Raw genomic sequence first — 14,380 nt, 5'->3', positions numbered from 1 at the left:
GGGATACTTAGAGTCTAAAGCTGCATGACACTATCGGTCACCCATTATGGAGGCCCCATTTTGACCAGGGATCATCTGTGGGTGTAGCATTGAGGGAGGAGGGGCCATGTCGTCTCTGCATCTGGACTTCTTGCTCTCTACTGTGTGCTGTGGCTTTTTTGTTCGTCCTGAAGCTTTTCAAGCCCTCTGATCATTGTGCACTTGGAGGGACGTCGGACAGACAGACTGCTCTTAGGCACCCTAGCCCAGAGAGTTGCCGCTCACTCAGACAGAAAGCAGGGGCAGTGACTCTCCCAAGACAAGCTTGCCCTGCATGGCTCTGGGAGCAGAACCTGGAATTCCAGATACTTGTACCCAACCCTATAGTTCTCAGTGGTCTCTACGTTCAACTTGGGAAATGGGCTCTCTCTGGCTCCCTGATATCCCAAAGCTCTGGAAGCTGATGGGATCAGATCCGGGCCATGCCTAGGGTCTTCTTAGCAGGGTGTCTGGAGCAAAGCAGTGTGCAACACCCATAGCATGGCATCTCTTGCCTGCTGGGGACCATAGTTATCTGGATGAGAAGGGAAAGGCTGGTTGTTGACCTCTAGGTGTCCCTTACTCCTGGCCAGTCACCACCAGAAGCACTGCTGATTTCGTCCTGGGGACAAACTGATGCCCAGGGATGAGCCTGATTATCCTAACTCTGGGGACAACAGCATGTTCGTGATCCTGCCCTGTGAGGTAATGTCAGGAGAGGATCTCTCAAGCCGGCAGGTATAAAGGACTGGTGCCCTGAGCCCACCAGAGGTTTTAATAGGCAGTCCAAGGTATCCAGCCTTTCTAGAAGAGGAGCCCAGTATCCGGCAGAGACCCTAGGGATTGACCTGGTCAGAGGATGGCTTAAGCGGTGGAAGCTAGGCAAGATGGATGGTACCCCCATATCCTGGTGCAGGGCCACCCAATAGACCTTGCTGACCCTGGGTCACTCTACTGCTTCTGTCCAGTGGGCGAGGAAGAAAATCATTACGAGAGGCCAGCTTCAGGGGCAGGGAGCGCCCCGTGGGAACTGGGGGTGAGGAGATTGGCTTGACCTCTAGTCGATAGGGTGTCCTGTGAGAGGAAGGACGTTGGAGGACAGGGATACTTTGCCTACTTTTGGGGGAGGAAACAGAAGTAAACTGGCTCCAGGAATCATTCCAGAAGAGGCAGTGGCCCCAAGTGTGGAATCTTCCAGAAAAACGCCTCCAGGTATGGGCCTCCTGGGTCCTAGGCTCTTTCCTCCCTAGATGCCAGGATTGGAGGAGAGGCAGTCCTGGTACTGTGGGCTGGCTGCCATGAGGAGATGGAGGAGGCTGGCCGCCATGAGGAGATGGAGGGAGGGAGGCACGCAGTGGTTGAGTAGTTGCAGAATGGACGTTTGTGAACCTCGATGTCTGCTTAGCTGAGCTTCACTTGGAGTCTTGTCAAAAGTCCTGGTGTTTGCTCAGATGTGGAAAGTAGCTGCCATGCTGCCTTTTGGATTTTGTCTTTGAAGCAACCCCTGAAGTGGGTGGTGTCTTCATCAAGTTCATTGTGAAGAAACGGACCTGCAGTTAAGGCTGAGAGGTCTTGGGTAGCCAGGGTCCAGAGAGCTCCAGCAAAGTTTGGGCGGGCAACTCGTTTCTGGGAATGGGGTCTTGTGTGCTAGCTTTGTGTGTCAGGCTTGGTGAGTCCACAGAACAAACCCATAACGCTACCCGTGCTTCAGAACCTGTTCTGGTTTATAACATGCGAGGGACCATGCAGCTAACTAGCAGGCACAGGTGAACACAACTCAGTGCTTAATGTTCTGACAGAACTTTATTTGCTCATTCATTCATTTGTTCATCCACTCATTCATTCATTCACTTATCTGTTGAGCATGTGCTTGGGTGTCTGTGCTTGGGTTGCAGGGCTAGCAACATAGAAAGGAGGGAGGGAGGGAGGGGAAGGGAAAGAGGGGAGGGGGGAAGCAGGAGAGCGAGCAAGCAGTCTGGCTTTCACGGCACCGCCAGTGTGTTCAGATCAGACAAAACCATGTTAGGTAGACGATATGTTGAACCACATATGCTAGAAAGAATCTCAAAGCAGAGTAGAGGCATGGAGAGAGGCAGGGGTAGGACAATCCAAGGAGGGCCTGTTTGAGGTAACACTTGGGGGAAATCTGAGTGTAGAGAACTGAGAAAGAGCATCAGATTAGAAGTGAGAGCATGTGCAAAGGGCCTGGGGTTGGTGTGTGCTAAGCATTAGGAAGGTCCCAAAGCCTTTAAAAGTAAGGCGGTATGGCTGGCATGGAAGTAACAGGAGGAGGGGGAGGAGGAAGAGGATGAGGAGAGGAGGAGGGGGAAGGAAGCATCAGGGGCTACCAGTCGGGTGTGGAAGCCCCAGCAAGGACCTCTGTATGGGTGTGAGGAAGCCCTGAGGAGGTGGACAGGGAGGATTCTATGGGAGGGCTTTGTTTGGTGGAGTCTAGGTTATTAGCAGGGCAAAAATGGAGTAGGCTGAGCAGAAGATGTGTGCATACTGTTCACATGGTGGCTGTATTCTCGGTTGTGGAACAGTGGTTGTTGGTACAACCTAAGAAGGCTTCCTAGATGGTACGGCCAATGCAGACCTCTAGTCAGAGATCCATGGAGTTACCATGGCGGCTAGAGACTGGAGGCCTGGGATATGGACCATGGCATGCATGTGAAGGACCCCGTGGAGATCCTGGGGCAGAGGTGGCATGCTGTCCTCTAGCCCAGTGGCAGTACTTGAGATGCTCATCCTGCGTCCTCCCTGCCGCGTGTCCCTCCAACCGCAGCTCAGTGGATGTTGGCTCCCTTCCTAGTTGCTCAGACACTCTCGGATGCCACTGAGTTAGGGGCCTCTGTGCCAAAAGGGAAACGGAGGCAGAGCAACCTGCATACCGAGGTCTCAGAAGACACCACGTGTGGGCAAGTGGGGAGAACCATATACCTCGGCTCGATTCTCAGCCGTTTGACTTTCCAGCTGCCTCGGTTGCTTTGTCTGTGGAATGGGGCCTGGCCAGAGGTGGTGCAGAGGAGAGACAGAGCTGACTCACCATCTTCCCTCCCCTCGCATAGGTGTTGGCAGCCGAGGAGAACGTGGACTTCCGCATCCATGTGGAGAACCAGACGCGGGCTCGCGATGATGTGAGTCGGAAGCAGCTGCGCTTGTACCAGCTCTACAGCAGGACCAGTGGGAAGCACATTCAAGTCCTGGGCCGTAGGATCAGTGCCCGTGGCGAGGACGGGGACAAGTATGGTATGTGCCAGATCCAACCGGTATCCCTCGCCCACAGTCTCCCCAGCCTTGGAGAGTCTCCATTCAAATCTCCAGCCCTGTGTTGTGCTGGATGCATGGTCTTGCCACCAGCACCAGCCCTCCTGGGCTTAAGTTTACCAGTCTGTAAAATGGGGAGGCATTAGTGACTCCTTAAGAAGCTCATTGGGGACACTAAGACGTGAGTAAAAAGAGTGCCTTTACTCAGGATGGTGCCCTGTCGGTGGCTTGGATGGGAATGCCCAAAAATTAGTGGCTGCTTCTTGCAACCACAGCTCCCTCTGGCCGAGGCTCAGCTACTTTGTGGGGTAGAAGACTCTGGTCATGCTCTCTTTTGGCTCAGGAGCAGCTCAGTTCTCCTTGGAGGGCTGAGGGACCTTTATACCCCTCTCCTACTGCAGAGGCTCACATAAGGGACACCAGGATTCTTTCTCTTCCTAAGCCTGGCTCATGAAAGCCCTGGGCAGTGAACAGAGGAGACATAATTCCACCTCGTCAGTGCTTTGGAGAGGATTCAGCCAAGACAGTCACCATGCAAACCCTAAACCCGTAGATATTTTACTTAAAATTGCTAGACAGGAAAGGCTCTGCACTACCAGGAGTCCTTCTGGTTCTTGCCCATCTCTGGGATGCCCCTGTCCCCAGTCTCCCTACCTCTTTGGGCAGGGTCATTTGTGTGTGTGTGTGTGTGTGTGTGTGTGTGTGTGTGTGTGTGTGTGTGTGTGTGTGAGCTTGTGAGCCTCGCCTTTCTGGGATGGTGCCCTGTCGGTCCTGCCCGTTGCTGTCAGGTCATGACAACAAGACAAATAATTTCTTAGACCTTTTATCTTGGACACCATTTATTTTCCCACAGCCTCAGGGCAGGACTGACCTCATGGTAGGGCCCTGAGTGAGGCAGCTGCACCACACTGGGGGCTGGGCCAGGCTGGGCAACATGGGCTGGGTCCCGGGCCCCAGCACCTCCAGGCCAGCTGCCTCCTTCTCTGCTTCCTGCACAGCTATTCTTTATGGTTCCTTTCTCCCCTTCCTGTCTCCTGCCCCTTTCCATCTTTGTTTGGTCCATCTCTGTTCCTCCCTCCCCATGGTCCCTGTTCTTCCTTGCTCTGACCACAGCGTCCGTCCTCACAGGTCCTCTGACTCTCATTCGGGACACCCCCAGATGCTGGGCTGTGCAGGGCAGACCCAGGTGGTAGTTTTCCCTGGGACCCTCTGCCCAGTGCTGCCAGGGAAGGGGCAGCTGGCTGGCCAGGCGGGAGGAGGTGCCCTCCTGGGGTGTCCCCGGAGCTCGCTCTGGCCCCTCCAGGCTGGAGAGTACAGAGAGGGGGGTCAGACTCTGGTTGAGCCATCTGTCCACACCCTGGGATGGGAGGCAGGAGCTGGGGAGGGAGATGAGTCTCAAAGAGGCTCACCCCCGTTTCAGAGGCTGCTGCTAGCCCTTCGGACTTTCTCTGCTTCAACTGGGCCACTCTGCAATCTTCTAGTACGCGGCTACCCTCTCTGTCCCCACTTCTCATCTGTACAGTTCCAGGCTCGGATGAGCCGTTTACACACATAAGGGTTTCTGAGAGAGGGGTCTTTTCAAGATGTACTCAGTGATTCGTGGGTCCCGGTGTTGTCTGAGCTGCTGCAGTGCTGACGGCACTCAGGTTGATGGAAGCCTGCTTTGAGTTTCTCGAACTGGCCTGGCTTGCTGCTCTTCTGTCTCCTCAAATACTTGATCTTTATCCTCTCTCTAGAGGAACATGTTTACATGATCTTCCAACCCCCCCAACACCCAGGGCAGCATGGGGCCTTGCGGGCTGCCACTGTTCCATTTGAATGTCCCATTAGAAACGCAGATGAGGCTGGGAGATCCCATCTGTGAGCCCTGGGAGAGGAAGTGAGACAATGGAGCCCACTGAGGCTTCCAATCTAGATGATCAATACAAATATTATTGGGAGGGTGATTTATGTGACCGTGCAGGGCAGGAGGATGGGCGGCTTCTCTGCACCGGGAGCTGCCTTGCTGGGGGAGGGGCGGTGGGATGCAGGGGCACTTCGGAATCTGCTCTGTCTTCTCAGGGCTGGGCCCGGGCCCCCAGAGACTTGTGATACCCACTTGACTACACATCCTTGTGTTATCTGCTGAGACAGAGGAGTACCACAAATGCCAGGTGAACACCTGGATTCCTCAGAGCCGGGTCTGGCGCCCAAGGCTGGCCTCTGTTGGGTACAGGGCTTCTGGTCCGTAGACCCTCAGATCTTGCTGCTTCTTTATGTTAGTACTTTCTGGAAGGTGGTTTGAGCCAAGAGCTCTTTGGACCAGCTAGCATGGTTGAGGCTGGAGAGCCCTCTTTTTGTCCTGAGTCTCTGGTCCCGTTCTCCATCTTCTGTCTATTAGTCCAAAATACTACTCCATTGCTCAGAGACTCATATCACTCAGAATGCGGGTCAGCCGGAGGCCTGAAATGGTTCTGCTCATGAGACACGCCCATCCCTCCACAATCTCAGGCTGTATCACCTCTTCTTGTGCACTGTGCTCCACCAGGCATGGTACCAGCCTCAGTGGTCATCTAAAGGCCTAGGATGCTCTCTACATTCCTGAGGCCCAGCCCCCCACTTTGCTGTCTTCTCAACAGGGTTCCAGTCTCTGCCTTCTCCTGGCTTACTTTCCTCTTCTAGTCGGGCACCATTACATACTTCCCAGCTCTGTCTCTGTCCGAGCCTCTGGGGTCATGTATCCTGCAGAGATGTGATCAGGATGGCTTGAGGGCAGGGACACCTCCAGGGTACATCTAAGACTAGGGACAAGGAAGTCAGCCCAGGACAGTAGAGCAAAAAGCTTATTGCACATGCAGGGGGCACGTGGCCCAGTGCTCAGGAAAGCCTTTCTTTCTCCCTTCCTCTCATCTGTTTTTGCCTTGCGGATACTTAAATGAACAGACCTGGCTTCCCTAGGAGCCCTCTCATCTTGAGCGGGGCCTTTGCGTTTCAACTTAGGCCTCCCATCCTCTGTCCTTGCCTCTGTCCCCGGGGAACAGCGGCCACCCACGTATTATGAATCTGTGTTATAAAGCTACAGCCAGGATTCAATAAAGCTTCTGATCAATCCTATTGATTTCTTTTCTTCCTCTCTTCCTTTCTGGTGAGTCTGTGTGGCCTGTAAACGTCTCCAGGGACTTATGAGAAGGGGACTTTGAGCACTGGAGCGTGTATGTATAACAGCAACAGGCTGATGGCTCCAGAAAGGACCTCCTCTTTCTGCTTCGTGTCACCTGGCTCACCTTCAGAGGAGAGAGAGAGAGAGAGAGAGAGAGAGAGAGAGAGAGAGAGAGAGAGAGAGAGAGAGAGCGCGCGAGAGAGAGAGCTGCGAGCGGGGTAGGTGACTTGACCTCTTGGTGTTTTTGGAGACAAGGACATTTCCTCCTGGGAAGATGTCTGGAAAAGAGCCAGCAGCTCTGTGGTGTGGGAATGTGTCAGCTGGTCCCTCAGGCACTTCTGCACAGTTCTTTGCCCAGCCTTTCCCTGGTGTGTGTGTGTGTGTGTGTGTGTGTGTGTGTGTGTGTGTGTGTGTGTGTGTGTGTGAGAGAGAGAGAGTGTGTGGTGTGTGCTCTGAACCAGTTCTGGGGATCTCCCTGGGAGAGGGAGATCTAACTCATCCTGGCTTTGTTCTCTGTTTTTTGTTTTTTGTTTTTTGTTTTTGTTTTTGTTTTTTTCAGAGCTGGGATCTCCCTTGCGGCTAGGGAGATCTAACCCAACCCCTGGCTTTGTTCTCTGATTTGCCTCTTATGGAAGCAAGCTCCCAAGTCTCTCTCCATTTCCTACCCTTCAAACCCAGAGTCTAAAAGCAGAGACCCTGAGTTGTTTTTGGTAAGGCCAGCTGGGGACCTACACTTCAATGTCAGTCCATCCATGGGGCCACTTGTCCCTTCTTGCCATTTGGGGCCCATAGTGTCTTCCCTCGCTCTGCCCATGCAGCTTTCTTCCCGCCCTCTGCCCCACCTTCTTGGAGGGTTTGGGGAGTCCCTCTCCTTTCTGTCTATGGCTTTAGTCCAACCTGGGAGCCCCCATAGATTTTCTCCATCTCCCCATGTTGACTCCAGGGTTACTCTTCAGGGTGGCCCGGGACTCCTCCCGTTTCAAGGTGATCTGGAAATGGATCTGGAACAGGGATGAACCACTCACTCAATTCTGTCTCAGGAAAGCAAAGCCAGAGAGAGAAGCCCTACCACTGCAGCCAGGGCTCACTCACCCCGGGAACATGTCCCAAGTAGGGAAAGGGAAGGGTGGAGAGGGCAGATTCAGACCAAGACTTTGCGACCAGCTTGCCTGAGTTTGACTTTAGCCCCATGTGCATACTGTTGGAACTCAGTTTGTACACCTGTGAGATGGGGACAGTGACATCAGTGCTGACCGTCATAAGGATGATGGTTAGATGAGATAGTGCCATGTCCAGGACATCTCAAGCCCAACAGAAAGGCAGAAGCAAAGGAGGCCCCTGACTCATTTATTTCTGGCCCATGCACTTCCCTTGTTAGACAGCAAGGAGTTTTCTGTCTGTCACTGTGGCTGGGGATGGGTAGGTAGTAGTCTAGCGTCCCAACAAGGCATAGCCCAGTAAGGAGTCACAGCAGGGAGGAATGGAGTGAGGAAGGACATTGAATCAGAGGCCGATTAAACTTGTCATCACCAACTATGTGCTCTGTAACATGTCCCGTCACCATCCTGAATCTTGGTTTAGCTCCTGAATCATGTTGGCCACTGCCTACATCCCAAGGCTTCCATGCACTTACTGTAATTTAATTAGTGGCCATTTACTATGAGCCAGGCCTGGGCTGAGGTTACAGAAAAGCAAGATTCCACCACTTACTCCTGGAGTAAGGAGAAGCTGTTCTGTCTTCATGGAGACCACCTGCACAATGGAAAGGTCGGCAAATAGTGTTGCTATTATCGCAACAAAGTATCTGAGGCGATCAAGTTAAAAAGAAGTAAGGTTTCTTTGGGCTCAGGTTTGAAGACTTGGTCCATGATTGGTTAGCCCCCTTGCTCCTGGTCTTGTGGCAAGGCAGAATGTCATGGCTTGAGTATGTGACAGAGCCAGCCTCATGATAGCTGAGAAGCAGAGAGAGATTACCTAACTTCTTCCCCCAGGCCTCACGTCTGAAAGGGTCTTGTAATACTGTAGGCAGGAAACTAAGTCTTCCACACATGGACCTTGGGGAAACATTTAAGATCTAAACAATAGAAACAAACAGTTTGAGAGTGATGGAATATTGGGCCACAGAGATGGCTCAGTGGTTAAAAGTATTGGCTTCTCTTCCAGAGGACCAGGTTCTATTCCCAAAACCCACATGGGGGTTCACAGCAGTCTGTAGCTCTAGTTCCAGGGGGTCTGACACCCTCACACAGAAACAACAACAATGCACAGAGAAAATAAAATGAATAGAGTGTTGGAATGTGGCATGGGGGACTGAAGTGTGCTAGGTTGGGGAAGGGATACTAACATCAGGCAGTACAGTCAGGGCAGGCATCTGTTGTAGTTACTCCTCTCTTGCTGTGAAGAGGCACTATGACCAAGACAACTCTTACAAAAGAAAGCATTTAATGTGGCTGGCTTACAGTTTCAGAGGCTTAGTCCATTATCATCATGGCAGCAGACGTGACAGACATGGTGTTGAGAAGTAGTTGAGAGCTAGCTACATCCTGATCTTTTGAGAGGGAAAGCACAGTGTCTGGGCCTGGTATGGGCTTTTAAAGCCTCAAAACCTATCCCCAGTGACACACTTCCTCCAACATCTACTCCAGCGAGGCCACAGATCCCAATCCTTCTAATCCTTTCAAACACCACTCCCTGGAGACTAATCATTGAAAAATGTATGAGGCCATGGGCCATTCTTATTCAAACCACAGCATCTCCAAGGAGATGATATTTGGCTCCGTGGAAGAAAAGGAGGTTTGAACAAAGCAACCTTCAGATAGAAGAAATAGCAAGCATAAAGGGCCTCTAGCAGGAATTAGGTGTGTCAGAGTAATAGAAAGGGAGTCAGTGTGCATTGGGAGATTGGGAGGAAGTCTAGGAAGGGAGGACAGGAGGAAGGAGGGATGGAGGAAGGAGGCAGATGATGTGGATCCCAATGAAGAGTTTGCATTTTCTCCAAGTACTTTGGCAATCACTGGGAGGGTTTGCAGCAGCGGAGAAGAGACATAATTGTGTCTGTGTACATGGGTAGCCAGAGGTCAACATCACTCTCTATCTTTAATTTTGAGGAAGAGTCTCTCACTGAACCTGGAGATCACAGATTGGCTAGACTATCTGGCCGGTGAGCTTGTGAAGTCAGTGGATCTGCCTGTCTCTGTGGGCCCAACTTTCATGTGGGTTGTTGGGGGATCTGAACTCAGGTACTCATGCTGCACAGTGGGTACTTTACTGACTGAAGCATCTAAGATTTTTAAAGAATGCTTCAGGCTGACATGTGGAGGGAACACTGGTGGGGGCAAGAGTGATGGAAGGAGGTGGCTGTTGAGCTATACAGACTGGTGGGGGAGGGGTGGCCAGATGTTATCCCCCTCCCCCCATCCTCCATCCCCACCCCCTCCACACCAGCTGTAGGCCCTGTCAATGAAACTGAACCAAGATGAGGCTTCTCCCGAGCTGCATCATTGGAGCTCGGCTCTCAGGAGGGGGTGGAGGATGAAGAGGACCAGGAAGGCTCTGGAGCAAACCTAGCTTGGGTGGAGCCTCTGTTCCTCTTTCTCTCCTGCTGCGGCTGCTGCTGCCGGTCTATTACTCCCCAAAGACTTTACATAATTCTGACCTGGCTCCCTCATTATGTCACTCTCTGAGTGGAGTCTAGGTCACTCTCCAGAAAGCCGTGGTCAGGGTGGGTAAGAAGAACAGACTGCTAGTGGTTAGACTCAGACCCTCCCCAGGCTGGATGGAGTGGCCAGGCCTGTGGAGGGTGGACTCTGCCCCAGGCCCTTTGGATATCAGCACCCACCTTGGGGATGTAGTATGAGGAGGGACGGGTGGTGGTGATGGCCAGGGTCCTTGCTGCTGAGAGGTGGGGCAATGTTAGTAGTGGCTTTCAGAGCCAGCCAATCCTGTAGTTAGTCCCTCTGCTAGGCTGTTGGTGGGCATCTCACTTGCTTACCTTGGGAAATGGGGACTTGCTTCCTGTGGATGTGGGGGCGGGGCTTTGATTGTACAGAGGCAGATCTTGTTGTCGGAGGAGGCAGACAGAGCAGCCTCTCTTAGTTGGGTGGTGGTATCCTGGGCCCTATCTCCAATGTTTCCTCCTTTAATGACTGTCTCCCTACTCCCAGTAGAGCCTGGCCTTCTCCCAGGCTTGACTTCGTCCAGTATTCCAGAATGAAATAGAGCAGGGTTGAGCCTGATGCCCCCTTGCACCAGAGAGGAAGCTAAGGCTCAGAGAGGGGTGTGACGCTCCCTTCAGGGTTCAAGTCACACAGTGTTCGATGGCAGCAGACCTGCGGGTGCTCTCAGATGCCCTATCTGGGGTGGCATTCTTGGGCCTGGAGAAGGTTGACTTGGTTCAGAGCAAGGGACAGGGCCTCAGGAAGCAGGGTTTCCTTTTCTTCCAGGAAAGGTTCCACTTTGTAGCTTTTAGGAAACTTAAAATGAAGGTTAGTTTCCCCTTCGGACCTCTAGAGTGGAGTGTTTTCATGCTGCTGGCCTCCCAGGCCCTGTGGAGGGCCAGGGCAGTTCTCATTTCGCTGGTGAAGACCCTGTGGCTCAAGGCCACACAGAAGTCAGTGAGGTACAGCCCCGGGGTCAAGTCCATATTTAGGCATACCAGACTCCTACCTTCCCCGTATACACTTAGCTCCATAGAGGTTTCTAGAACTTTCTCAGTATCGGAGGCCTGAGTTCTGCCAGGAGATGGTAGAGCAAGCTGGGGAGCTTCTGTGACGTTCCCTCTGGGGATCTAACGAGTGGAGAAAGAGGACAAGGTTTTGAGCGAGGGTAAGCAGAATGCAGCAAGCCCTTGTTCATGTTCTAATTCGGTGTTTACTGGGGATGGGGGGAGGCAGAAAGAAGAATGCGCCCCACCTTCCTCCCAGAATTACAAAATTCTTGTTAGGTCTTTAAATTTTATGTAAATTCTTTTTTTAAGGTGGGAATCATATTTTAATTAGAAGTGGTGTCAAAGGAGGGCTAGGTTAATTATAGAGATCCTAAGTTCCAGGTGGTTTCAATTTTCACAGCAGGGCACCAGGGCCTATATTTGTAAATGTTTTTTTTATTAAAATCATACCTAGTGTATTTTAGGGGCACTGGGGTACACTCCTTGCGGCTCCAAGGGTACTGTACTCAGGAATTTGAGGCTATGATTTTGTTATGGAGAAGCAAGTCCCCTGTCACTGAAATGAAACTTTTGTAGCTGAGGGAGGGGCAGGTGCTGGAAGTGAAGGGTCACAGCCAAAGAAAACAACCATGGGGGAGGGGAGTGGCAATGGAGAACAGGTCCAGAGTTCAAGACCAGAGTGAGAGCTCACCCCAGGTCACACTGAATCCCATAGGGGGAAACCTAGACTAGCCAAAGGGAGGAGGTCGCTGATGCCTTTGTCTGGTAGGGGTTCGGGGCAGCAATTTTGGACAACTCCATCCTGATGCTGAGGCGTGGGTGGGCTCCAGTCCTGGGTGGGGAGAACTGGGTCCTGATCAGACCTCTGTGCTCTTGAAAATTAGTTACCCATCGGTTTTGATGGCCTCAGTCGGGGGTGGGGAGGCGACTTTGAACATGGATTCTTTACCAGGGCTATAGCACTGTCACCTCCGTGTCTTCCTGGGTCAAGTTGCCAGGTCAAAGGTGCGAAAGCTGCATCAGTAGGGGCACCAGATGTTTGCTCTGAGGGAAAAGGACATCTGACCTAACTTTTGAAGGAAACAGCATGAGGTCCTGTAGTCTGTCTGTCTGTCCATCTGTCTGTCGCTCTCTCTGTGTGTTCCCTTGGTTACTTCTGTGGGTATTCTGAATGACTGTTGGTCCCACTTGGGGAGTGGAACGGAGAGCTTGGAGATGTATGAGGGGGAAGGGCCACAGGCAGAACTGCCCTCAGACTGGATTGTAGGAAAGAGGGGGCAGTTTCTCTCACCCTGTCCAGAGTCAGTGCTCTCATGGGACCTGCGAGAATCTTCCCCTGTGCTTGACTTTGGGGAAATAAAGGACCAGGGGATCTGGTCAGGGAGCGTGTTGCTGGTTTAGACTATACCATTGCCTCTGGTTAAAAAGCTTGTCTTATTCTCCTTCTGCCTTTCGAAGCCCAGCTCCTAGTGGAGACGGATACCTTCGGGAGTCAAGTCCGGATCAAGGGCAAAGAGACAGAGTTCTACCTGTGTATGAACCGAAAAGGCAAGCTCGTGGGGAAGGTGAGTGTGACATCATGGGTGCTCGGGGTCCGATTCAGCCAGATCTGGAAAACCAGCAAAGCCCACCCAGGGCCCTGTTGGCCTTACCTGGAACCCAGGTGTGGTGTGTATCTGGGTGGGAGAGAGAATCACTTGATGACCTCTCTTTCTGTCACCGTGTTTTTTGTTTTGGTCCCTGCAGCAGTCAGGCTGAGGTCTATTTATGGTTGCCACTTGGTGCCAAGAGCCCCGGGTTCTGATGAGGAAGGATGTGGAATTCTGGGACAACCTACTCATGGATGTCTAGGAACAGGGAACCTGCAGCCCGAGGGCTGTGACTGAGGGATCATCCTAACACTTACCAGGGGTCTCAGCAGCAGCCGGAGCCAGCAGCCACCGCCTCCACCTCCGGGAGCAGTTGCTCCTCAGCTGGGGCCCACAGTTCTAGCAATTCAGGAAGATTTTATTACTTTGGAACAGGCCAGAGAGCTGCATGAGGCACATTAGTGTATGTTAGTGTGTTCACATACACATGTGTGCATGGATGTGCTTGCACGTGTATACATGTGCATGCTTATGTGTGCATTTGTGTGTGTGTGTGTGTGTGTGTGTGTGTGTGTGTAAACACACTTGCAGGGCTTGAATACGCCCTGGAGGCTGCTTTTCACCTCTTTATATCCTTCATGTGCTTGTTCGTGAAGTTCACGAGTATGTCTCCCTGCAAAGATTCAAGAGGAGCTTGTCAACTCACAGTAGCTCTGTAGCTAAGTCACCTCTCTGTCCTCTGCTCTCTGTAAGGACTCTCTCTGCTTCTAGACTGAACCAAGAGTGAAGTCAGTCTGGACAGGTGGCATGGGAAACAGACCACTGCTTAGGAACAAGGTCTCAGGGAAACTGATTTTTATTATACTCAGGATAAGGGGAGAATGGTCAGTCCTGTTGAAGCAGTATTTGATTTCTTGAGCCTTTAGTTCTGCTCTTTGACCCCTTATCCCTGGGTCGAGGACCAAGGAATTGTCACATAAATGATGACTGCTTCCTTTAATTGAGTACCTACTATCTCCCAGGCATTGGGTTAAAAAAAAAACTGCTGATAATTTTGACAGGTTGGACCCACTACCATTCCCATTTCACAGGTGGGAAAGTTGAGGGTTGGCCACATTCCTGGGCTCTTGTCCTAAGTCCCACACTAGAGCTAGGCAGGATTCAAAGCCGGGTTTGGAAGGGAAAGATTCCAGCCACACACCCATACCAACCCAAACTCCAAAATAATAGTGACCCGCAGAGCGTCGGGATGCCTAGGAGTGGTTTCAATTAGTGACTCACTTTCCGCCGTCGCAGGCCGGTCGGCGAGGGGGTCCCTCAAGCGGCTGGGACGGCGGGCAGGGGCGGGTGCCTGGTCCCCTGGCCTGGCCCGTCCCCGTCTTGGCCAGCAGTTTCCTGCGGCGGCTGCCCAGCCCCGCGTCAGGCGCTTTGTTCTCCTGCCCGTCTGGGCCTCCTCCCAGACCAACCTGCTTTGAGTTTGAGACTCGGTTTTCCCCTTTGCTCCCTCTGTGCCCGGTGCCCGCGCGCGCAGTGCGGTGCCGCCTCATGCCGCCTCCTGCCTGCGCTCTTCCCGGCATCCTGACCCCCAGGAGTGCCATCGCGGGGTCAGGAGAGCGCCCAGTCCCCTCTGGCTGCAGCCACCGCCGCCTCCTGCTGGCTGGCCGCTGAGTCACTGCTTCCACAGGAGCCGGCTCTGATTTC

At 52.6% G+C, this 14,380-nt stretch overlaps 1 protein-coding gene across 1 annotated transcript in view; it reads left to right on the top strand.

The window, feature by feature from the left end:
• Positions 1–14,380, top strand: part of Fgf18 (fibroblast growth factor 18) — a 29,990-nt gene that overhangs the window by 10,198 nt on the left and 5,412 nt on the right. Inside the window, exons 3-4 of the mRNA XM_032912591.1 lie at positions 3,087–3,267; positions 12,549–12,655. Of these exons, the coding sequence (XP_032768482.1) occupies positions 3,087–3,267; positions 12,549–12,655 (288 nt within the window). The remainder of the gene's footprint in view (positions 1–3,086; positions 3,268–12,548; positions 12,656–14,380) is intronic.

Source organism: Rattus rattus, chromosome 9, assembly GCF_011064425.1.
Source record: "Rattus rattus isolate New Zealand chromosome 9, Rrattus_CSIRO_v1, whole genome shotgun sequence".
Classification (NCBI taxonomy): domain Eukaryota; kingdom Metazoa; phylum Chordata; class Mammalia; order Rodentia; family Muridae; genus Rattus; species Rattus rattus.
The sequence above is the reverse complement of the archived record's forward strand: the minus strand, read 5'-3'. Positions and strand labels throughout refer to the sequence as shown.